This window comes from Drosophila mauritiana, chromosome 2R (genome assembly GCF_004382145.1).
Source record: "Drosophila mauritiana strain mau12 chromosome 2R, ASM438214v1, whole genome shotgun sequence".
Taxonomy (NCBI): Eukaryota; Metazoa; Arthropoda; class Insecta; order Diptera; family Drosophilidae; genus Drosophila; species Drosophila mauritiana.
In genome coordinates this window covers 1753701-1764773 of record NC_046668.1, presented here as the reverse complement: position 1 = coordinate 1764773, position 11073 = coordinate 1753701, and the positions used below count along the sequence as shown (strand labels likewise).

The 11073-nt window shown below is 41.1% G+C and overlaps 1 protein-coding gene across 1 annotated transcript; it reads left to right on the top strand.

Annotated features, from left to right (window-relative positions):
- The first annotated feature begins 596 nt into the window (after nt 1-596).
- On the top strand, nt 597-7336 carry LOC117135604. Its single transcript, XM_033295954.1, has 2 exons — nt 597-1353; nt 5653-7336. The coding sequence occupies exons 1-2, from the start codon at nt 952-954 to the stop codon at nt 7309-7311; spliced, it is 2061 nt and encodes a 686-aa protein (XP_033151845.1). The 5' UTR covers nt 597-951; the 3' UTR covers nt 7312-7336.
- Nucleotides 7337-11073: the final 3737 nt, after the last annotated feature.

The following is an 11073-nucleotide window of genomic DNA, read 5'->3' as shown; positions in this document are numbered from 1 at the left end:
AAACTTCAGAGCGCTTACCAAATAGGTCAACGATGCCAAGAAAAACTTTTATACGTACCAGCTAAAAAGAAGCAAGGGACTTCAAATAGTTATTAAGGGCCTAAATTAAATCCTGAGGAAATATCAGGAGCCCTAATAGAACAAGGTTTTAAGCCGAAATCAGTTACCAACATATTTAACAAAGATAAAAAGTCACAAGATCTTTTCAAGGTTGAACTTGAACCAGACACTTGGGCATGGAAGAAAAACGAGTGTCAAGAGGAAGAGCATGAGAGAGAGGGAGTTGCTTGCGAGATGCCAGGGAGTGCGGACGTGTGCTCGCTTCGTGAACGATGAAGGCAGATGTATACTGAAGACATATAACTATTGTGATTAATAAAAGAAAAGAATAAACGTGAAGTTCAACCTGACAATTCAGAAGTGGGATACAAATTCATTTCTAAGTGGAAAATGTGAATTAAAGAAAACGAGTTAAGTAGTGGACGATTGGATTAGAGACGTCACAAAACGGCACGTAATAGCAAAACGGTTGTACAAGAGCAAAGAGAGATTCGGAAAAACGGCACGATATAGCAAACGTCGAATAAGAAAAAAAAAAAAAAAAAAGCACAAGAGAAACCAAGGAAGATCGACAAACGGCGAGGAATAGCAAAAGGCAAAGAATCGCAAACGGTTGATCGAAAGGAAAAAGCAAGAAACAACGAGAACGGTTAAAAAAAAGGTATACATACGAAGCCACAAAGGGTACAGGTATATGGTAAAAGGAAAATAGAGAGAGCAACGTAGACGGACTGAGCGACAAACTTGGCGGGAGAGCGAATCAGAACGGCAACGAGTGCAGACGAGCACAAGTAAAGGCTCTCGAAAGTGCGTGTAAAGTTAAGGGATTTAAAGGTTGGAGATTTGGACGTGATCTTGAGGGCTCATGATCTCCAAGTCAAAGGAAACAAAATGGCAAAGATCAATGAGTTGATGACGAAACTGGAAAGTGATGAAATTGAGACAGACGACTACGATATAATGGAAAAAAACGCAAGTACAAGTATGCAAGCCCAAATCAACGAAATTAAGGAGATGGTGGCAAACTTGGCAACGATGGTCCAAACGGCATGCTTGCAGCAACAAAGTCAAGCACAAGGGACTGTGGAACAAGAAACGACACGCTTACGTCAGACGCTGGATGGATCGAGACACACACATGCGCCAAACGGGATGAAACCGGAAAATGTGCTCTCATCGCCACAGCTAGAAGCTCAAGGTCAAGGTTTTACAAGCATCAAAGAAATGATAGGAATTCTGCCGGATTTTGATCCTATCAAGGGATCTATCACATCGGAGCAATTCATCGCAAAGGTAGAGCAACTACAAAGCGTATACATGTGGACAAGTGACGCTGTGCTGTTTGCAGTGCAGCATAAGATGCGTGGAGTAGCAAAAACATGGCTGGATGCACAGCAGGTATATCGATCATGGGATCAATTCAAATCGGCATTCGCTCTTGATTTTCCATGTTTAGTGAGTACGGCCGATGTGCACAGAGAATTGATGCGTCGCAAGCGACGCAATAGCGAGTCATTAATTGAATACTTTTATGCGATGGTAGCTAGTGGACGGCGTGCGAGTGTCGATGAACCATCAATAAATTCGTATATCATCAACGGGCTTAATTCAAAAGAACTCACGAAATCATTATTAGCGATGAACAGCACTTGTTCAGAGCTGCTAAAGTCGTTGGAAAATTTGAGATTTTCACAAGAGATACATCAACAACAATACAAAGCGTCAACGATCAATGAAAAGCAATACAACGATGCTGATGGCAAGATGAAAGCAGTTAAATGTTATAATTGCAATAATTTCGGGCACTTTGCAGCAAAATACACAGAGCCACAGCGAAAGGAAAGATGTTCCAAATGCTCTAAGATTGGGCATAATGAAAAGGATTGCAAGGTGAAAACATCGTCAACGGTGGCTCAAGTGAATGAGTCGCATCACAAGGAGTATCCGCCAATAATGAAAACAGTTCTCATTGGAGGCCAACAGTTTGAAGCATTCATCGACACGGGCAGTGATAACACCCTAATGAAAGAAGCAGCAGTGCCAGATGGAGCAATACGGCAGCCGAGAGTCAAACGGCTGCAAGGCTTTGGAGGATCTGTGGTCGAATCGAAGGAGTGCATTCTTTCAGAGTTTGCATATGGCAAACTGAGACTCTTCACGCAAATTCAGGTGGTACCAAACGAAGTCCTACCATATGATGTCCTCGTGGGCAGAGATATCATCTGCCACGATCAGGAAATGCTGGTTGCCGAAGATTCAGGATCAACGTTGACAGCAGTGGAGCAGGTCGGGTTTAATGTTAACACGGACATTGACCCCGACCACCAGGAACAGGTGAGCGATCTATTAAAGAGCTATAAAGAGTGTTTTGCCGAAGATTTGTCAAATATTGGCAGGTGCAAAACGACGAATATGGATATAGAGGTATCCACTACGAAAGCCATCTTGGGGCGGCGATATCAAGTGCCGTTTGCCCAAAGGGAGATGATGACTACGATAATAGGTGACTTACTGAAGTACGGGATAATTGAAAGGAGCACGTCAACGCATGCAGCATCAGCAATATTGGTGCCAAAGGCAAATGGAGAACGGAGGCTATGCGTGGACTATCGGGCTCTAAACGCAGTCACTATAAAGAAGCGATATCCGATGCCGATTGTAGAGGAGCAATTGGCAAAGCTATCCGGAAATGTATACTTCACGACGCTGGATATGACATCCGGTTATTACCAGGTTCCGATGGACGAGAAAAGCAAAAATTTGACGGCATTTATGGCACCAGATGGACTGTACGAATTTAAGGTCATGCCCTTTGGTCTGGTGAACGCACCGATGGTCTTCCAAGAAGTCATTACTGAGATCATACGACAGCTGAAACACCAACGGAATATTATCAATTATGTGGACGAAGTCATAATTGCATCTAAGACGGTCGAAGAAGCGACCATATGAGGCCAATGTGTGCCTTAATTCCAAACCTGGATATAGATGAGCCGATATATGAATATAACGACGACGCAGGAATGTCAGGAGAGGCCGGATGTCAAGAGGAAGAGCATGAGAGAGAGGGAGTTGCTTGCGAGATGCCAGGGAGTGCGGACGTGTGCTCGCTGCGTGAACGATGAAGGCAGATGTATACTGAAGACATATAACTATTGTGATTAATAAAAGAAAAGAATAAACGTGAAGTTCAACCTGACACGAGAGTCACCCCATTTATAAGCTGCAATATCTCTTACACTGTAGAATCTCTGTTGAAGAGCCGCATAAGCGCAAAGTACTCGCACTGTATGTGTAGCTTGTGGTGAGCTTCACAGCTCTGTTAACTGCCCATCAAACAAAGCTGACTCCAGTATGAAAAAGTTAAGTAACTGCGGAGGAAACCACACAGCAAACTACAGAGGTTGCCATGCGTGGGCAAAGCACGCCGAGCACAATTATACCCTCAAAACATACACCTGATGTCCACTTAAACATTCTGACCAACAGGAACCTAACATTTGCAAGTACGCTAAAATCAGGTCTTGCATTTACAAATCCTACAACTCGCTGAACAAAACAAGGTAAATGCTGATCAGTCAACAGCACAGCCACAAGGCAATATTGAAACAATGATCTTTAACTTGCAACAAAGCATGACCGAATTCATGACATTTATGAGAACAACCATGAAAAATCTTATGCGTAATCAGGATCTATTCCTTTCTGAAACACATCTTACAAACAAGTACAAGTTTCAAATAAATGGTTATATATTCTACGGCACCAACCACCCTGATGGTAAAGTACATGGAGCCACTGGAGTCCTGATTAGAAACCGCATAAAACATACTTTCCGCAACGACTTTGCGACAAACTACTTACAGGCAACATCTTTAAATATACAGCTGGGTAACGGACAAATACCACTTGCTGCTGTATACTGCCCACCTCGCTTTACGATACCCGAAAACCAATTTTTGGATTTTTTCAACACACTAGGGGATCGCTTCATAGCTGCTGGTGACTACAATGCTAAGCATACGCACTGGGGATCTCGTCTTTCAACCCCTAAGGGAAAACAATTGTACAATACAATTATTAAAGTGAGCAGCAAGCTTAGTTGCGCCTCTCCGGGCACACCAACATATTGGCCAACGGACCGTAGAAAGATACCAGACTTGACTGACTTTGCTGTTACAGGAAACATCAAACATCAGACCTATCTCCTGATCACTCGCCGGTGCTCATTAATTATCTTCAATGTCCGGATCTGAAAATTCAGATTCCGGATTCACCCTGTCGATTGACATCCAATAGAACTAACTGGTTAAAATACAAGAAATTCGTAAGTTCGCACATTGAACTGAACCCAAGAACCATTAATAAGGCTGACATAGAAAGCACCACCAAACTTTTGGAGTCTGTCCTTGTTGCAGCAGCCCATGGCCTCAACCCCAAAAAAAACTGTACAGTATATGCAACGTAAGACAAATGTTCAAATTGAGCAGGTTATAGATATATATATATATCTAGCCGAACCCGTCTTCGTCGTAATGATATGCCAACCCAACGATAATTATTAGGGCCACACAAACTCATATCAGTTGCAATAGTGACTGTTAGTTATGTACTTTTTAAGATTTGTAAACTTATTGTTAGTCTCATAATGAGAAGCTTCAATAAACAAAGCAACGCATATAAAAAAAAAGATTACATTTACTGTATATGACCGGAAACGCTTCCTTCCTGATACATATCGTTGGAAATATGTTTATAAAAATCGCCTCGATCTTGATCACACTATCGCTTGTTCTTAAGACAATACAATTAATTAATAGTGTTAGCTAGTACTTTATATTTATACACCGTTTACACTTGTTTTATACAGTTGCGGTAACAATAATAGCACCATAAGCACATTTCGTGTTTGCCCCAGCGTTTCTCTATTTTCAGACATTATTTCATCATTTTTTTCACTAATCTTAAATACTACAATGATTTTCAATCGAAATAATAAAATTGGTAACAGATCTAATGGATATTTTAAAAATAATTGGTAAAACAAAAAAAACTCCAAATTTAGGCGGTAACAAAAATAGCACTGTTTCTCATATTTTGCTAAAACTAAATAAAAAAATAAAATAGGAGTTCAACAAATGGATTATATCTTAAGAACTATGTTTAAAGAATCTTAATATTTGGTTGCGTGACCATTGTAGGCAATGACAGCTGCGCATCCTCTTGGCATGGAGTCCACCAAGTCCTGGTACCGTTTTTGAGGAATTTTGCTCCATGAATCCTTGATCCTCGATCCCCCATGAATCCAAAGTTCGATATTGTTGGTTTTGCCTTCAGAAACCTTTTTTTTCACGTCCGCACAAAGTTTTTCGATTGGATTCAAGTCGGGTGACTGAGCAGGCCATTTCATTACTCGGATCGATTTCTGCTCAAACCACTTTCGAGCCTTCTTCCTCGTGTGTTTTGGGTCGTTATCCTGTTGAAATATCCAAAAAAAACGGCATTTCATCCTCGGCATATGGCGCTATCACATTTTCCGGGATATCTGTGTAAATGTGCTGATCCCATGATGCCTTGAATCATATTGCAAAGGTAGAGCAACTACAAAGCGTATACATGTGGACAAGTGACGCTGTGCTGTTTGCAGTGCAGCATAAGATGCGTGGAGTAGCAAAAACATGGCTGGATGCACAGCAGGTATATCGATCATGGGATCAATTCAAATCGGCATTCGCTCTTGATTTTCCATGTTTAGTGAGTACGGCCGATGTGCACAGAGAATTGATGCGTCGCAAGCGACGCAATAGCGAGTCATTAATTGAATACTTTTATGCGATGGTAGCTAGTGGACGGCGTGCGAGTGTCGATGAACCATCAATAAATTCGTATATCATCAACGGGCTTAATTCAAAAGAACTCACGAAATCATTATTAGCGATGAACAGCACTTGTTCAGAGCTGCTAAAGTCGTTGGAAAATTTGAGATTTTCACAAGAGATACATCAACAACAATACAAAGCGTCAACGATCAATGAAAAGCAATACAACGATGCTGATGGCAAGATGAAAGCAGTTAAATGTTATAATTGCAATAATTTCGGGCACTTTGCAGCAAAATACACAGAGCCACAGCGAAAGGAAAGATGTTCCAAATGCTCTAAGATTGGGCATAATGAAAAGGATTGCAAGGTGAAAACATCGTCAACGGTGGCTCAAGTGAATGAGTCGCATCACAAGGAGTATCCGCCAATAATGAAAACAGTTCTCATTGGAGGCCAACAGTTTGAAGCATTCATCGACACGGGCAGTGATAACACCCTAATGAAAGAAGCAGCAGTGCCAGATGGAGCAATACGGCAGCCGAGAGTCAAACGGCTGCAAGGCTTTGGAGGATCTGTGGTCGAATCGAAGGAGTGCATTCTTTCAGAGTTTGCATATGGCAAACTGAGACTCTTCACGCAAATTCAGGTGGTACCAAACGAAGTCCTACCATATGATGTCCTCGTGGGCAGAGATATCATCTGCCACGATCAGGAAATGCTGGTTGCCGAAGATTCAGGATCAACGTTGACAGCAGTGGAGCAGGTCGGGTTTAATGTTAACACGGACATTGACCCCGACCACCAGGAACAGGTGAGCGATCTATTAAAGAGCTATAAAGAGTGTTTTGCCGAAGATTTGTCAAATATTGGCAGGTGCAAAACGACGAATATGGATATAGAGGTATCCACTACGAAAGCCATCTTGGGGCGGCGATATCAAGTGCCGTTTGCCCAAAGGGAGATGATGACTACGATAATAGGTGACTTACTGAAGTACGGGATAATTGAAAGGAGCACGTCAACGCATGCAGCATCAGCAATATTGGTGCCAAAGGCAAATGGAGAACGGAGGCTATGCGTGGACTATCGGGCTCTAAACGCAGTCACTATAAAGAAGCGATATCCGATGCCGATTGTAGAGGAGCAATTGGCAAAGCTATCCGGAAATGTATACTTCACGACGCTGGATATGACATCCGGTTATTACCAGGTTCCGATGGACGAGAAAAGCAAAAATTTGACGGCATTTATGGCACCAGATGGACTGTACGAATTTAAGGTCATGCCCTTTGGTCTGGTGAACGCACCGATGGTCTTCCAAGAAGTCATTACTGAGATCATACGACAGCTGAAACACCAACGGAATATTATCAATTATGTGGACGAAGTCATAATTGCATCTAAGACGGTCGAAGAAGCGACCATATGAGGCCAATGTGTGCCTTAATTCCAAACCTGGATATAGATGAGCCGATATATGAATATAACGACGACGCAGGAATGTCAGGAGAGGCCGGATGTCAAGAGGAAGAGCATGAGAGAGAGGGAGTTGCTTGCGAGATGCCAGGGAGTGCGGACGTGTGCTCGCTGCGTGAACGATGAAGGCAGATGTATACTGAAGACATATAACTATTGTGATTAATAAAAGAAAAGAATAAACGTGAAGTTCAACCTGACACGAGAGTCACCCCATTTATAAGCTGCAATATCTCTTACACTGTAGAATCTCTGTTGAAGAGCCGCATAAGCGCAAAGTACTCGCACTGTATGTGTAGCTTGTGGTGAGCTTCACAGCTCTGTTAACTGCCCATCAAACAAAGCTGACTCCAGTATGAAAAAGTTAAGTAACTGCGGAGGAAACCACACAGCAAACTACAGAGGTTGCCATGCGTGGGCAAAGCACGCCGAGCACAATTATACCCTCAAAACATACACCTGATGTCCACTTAAACATTCTGACCAACAGGAACCTAACATTTGCAAGTACGCTAAAATCAGGTCTTGCATTTACAAATCCTACAACTCGCTGAACAAAACAAGGTAAATGCTGATCAGTCAACAGCACAGCCACAAGGCAATATTGAAACAATGATCTTTAACTTGCAACAAAGCATGACCGAATTCATGACATTTATGAGAACAACCATGAAAAATCTTATGCGTAATCAGGATCTATTCCTTTCTGAAACACATCTTACAAACAAGTACAAGTTTCAAATAAATGGTTATATATTCTACGGCACCAACCACCCTGATGGTAAAGTACATGGAGCCACTGGAGTCCTGATTAGAAACCGCATAAAACATACTTTCCGCAACGACTTTGCGACAAACTACTTACAGGCAACATCTTTAAATATACAGCTGGGTAACGGACAAATACCACTTGCTGCTGTATACTGCCCACCTCGCTTTACGATACCCGAAAACCAATTTTTGGATTTTTTCAACACACTAGGGGATCGCTTCATAGCTGCTGGTGACTACAATGCTAAGCATACGCACTGGGGATCTCGTCTTTCAACCCCTAAGGGAAAACAATTGTACAATACAATTATTAAAGTGAGCAGCAAGCTTAGTTGCGCCTCTCCGGGCACACCAACATATTGGCCAACGGACCGTAGAAAGATACCAGACTTGACTGACTTTGCTGTTACAGGAAACATCAAACATCAGACCTATCTCCTGATCACTCGCCGGTGCTCATTAATTATCTTCAATGTCCGGATCTGAAAATTCAGATTCCGGATTCACCCTGTCGATTGACATCCAATAGAACTAACTGGTTAAAATACAAGAAATTCGTAAGTTCGCACATTGAACTGAACCCAAGAACCATTAATAAGGCTGACATAGAAAGCACCACCAAACTTTTGGAGTCTGTCCTTGTTGCAGCAGCCCATGGCCTCAACCCCAAAAAAAACTGTACAGTATATGCAACGTAAGACAAATGTTCAAATTGAGCAGGTTATAGATATATATATATATCTAGCCGAACCCGTCTTCGTCGTAATGATATGCCAACCCAACGATAATTATTAGGGCCACACAAACTCATATCAGTTGCAATAGTGACTGTTAGTTATGTACTTTTTAAGATTTGTAAACTTATTGTTAGTCTCATAATGAGAAGCTTCAATAAACAAAGCAACGCATATAAAAAAAAAGATTACATTTACTGTATATGACCGGAAACGCTTCCTTCCTGATACATATCGTTGGAAATATGTTTATAAAAATCGCCTCGATCTTGATCACACTATCGCTTGTTCTTAAGACAATACAATTAATTAATAGTGTTAGCTAGTACTTTATATTTATACACCGTTTACACTTTTTTTATACAGTTGCGGTAACAATAATAGCACCATAAGCACATTTCGTGTTTGCCCCAGCGTTTCTCTATTTTCAGACATTATTTCATCATTTTTTTCACTAATCTTAAATACTACAATGATTTTCAATCGAAATAATAAAATTGGTAACAGATCTAATGGATATTTTAAAAATAATTGGTAAAACAAAAAAAACTCCAAATTTAGGCGGTAACAAAAATAGCACTGTTTCTCATATTTTGCTAAAACTAAATAAAAAAATAAAATAGGAGTTCAACAAATGGATTATATCTTAAGAACTATGTTTAAAGAATCTTAATATTTGGTTGCGTGACCATTGTAGGCAATGACAGCTGCGCATCCTCTTGGCATGGAGTCCACCAAGTCCTGGTACCGTTTTTGAGGAATTTTGCTCCATGAATCCTTGATCCTCGATCCCCCATGAATCCAAAGTTCGATATTGTTGGTTTTGCCTTCAGAAACCTTTTTTTTCACGTCCGCACAAAGTTTTTCGATTGGATTCAAGTCGGGTGACTGAGCAGGCCATTTCATTACTCGGATCGATTTCTGCTCAAACCACTTTCGAGCCTTCTTCCTCGTGTGTTTTGGGTCGTTATCCTGTTGAAATATCCAAAAAAAACGGCATTTCATCCTCGGCATATGGCGCTATCACATTTTCCGGGATATCTGTGTAAATGTGCTGATCCCATGATGCCTTGAATCATATGAATCGGATCTACTCCATAGTATGAAAAGCACGCCCATACCATGATGTTTGATCTCCCGTGCTTTACCGTCTTAAAGCTCAAGCGAGGATTATATTCAGCTCGTGGTGGACGCCGAACATAAGACCGAGAGCCTTTCCCACCAAAAAACACAATTTTGCTCTCATCTGACCACAAAATGTGGCGCCACTTCTCCACATGCCAGTCATTGCTTATCTTTGCATATCCGATTCGTTTTGCCACATGCTTCACAGTCAAAAGCGGGACTTTTCTGGGACTGCACACATTAAGGTTGTTTTGTCTTAAGTGTTTGCGAACTGTTTCCACGCTTGCAGCTATCTAAAGCTCCTTCTTCAGTTCCGTCGCCGGCTTAAAAGGCTCCTTCGTGCTTTGCCGAACCAAGCGCTTGATCTCCACGTTGGACATTAAGGGGTTTCTTCCATGTGTTTCGTTATTTTCGACAAACAGCAGTGCGTTGCGGATCATTTTGTTTGAAAAACCAACAAACCGTCCCATTTTAGCGTAGTACCTTCAGAGATATGTTTTTAATCAAATTCCTTATTTCGACGGTAAAATGCTTTCCCCGACCCATAACTAGAGAATTTTTGGTCTTCTTTCGAAAAAAATTCAACTCCTTTTTTCAAAATTTGTGGAAAAAACCCCAAAGCAATCACTCCTATTAATTTTATTCAGCAAAAACGTGGTCAGTGCTATTTTTGTTACCGCCTCATTTAGCGCGCTTTTGCAGAAAGTGCCCAAAAACAAAAATAACCGTTACATTGAGAGACTAAAAATTTCTTGCTTAAAGAGACAACATATGGTACTTATTATTCATGCAATCGGACTTAAAAAAAAAAAACATTCAATACCTTTTTTTAGGAAATCAACTTTCCACCTGCAGTAGTGCTATTATTTTAACCGCAGCTGTATATATACACAGTTCACAAAACAAGAAATCTAAATCGGTCTATTTGACGTATCCTTTTTTAGTTTTTACTGCGTTTGGTAACGCTTGATGATGTACATCACCATCCAAAAATTTTATTAACTAAAAAAAAAGTAATTCCTTTTTCATCGTTTCTAAAAACCTCTGCATGTTAACGCCGGCAGCTTGACGAAGATTTTGAAAGT

Bases quoted from the DNA above. Each gene is read 5' to 3' on its own strand.
- LOC117135604 (XM_033295954.1), top strand. From the start codon at position 952: ATGGCAAAGATCAATGAGTTGATGACGAAACTGGAAAGTGATGAAATT. The intron at 1,354-5,652 runs GTAGAGCAACTA...CATATTGCAAAG, and splicing joins CGGAGCAATTCATCGCAAAG to GTAGAGCAACTACAAAGCGT.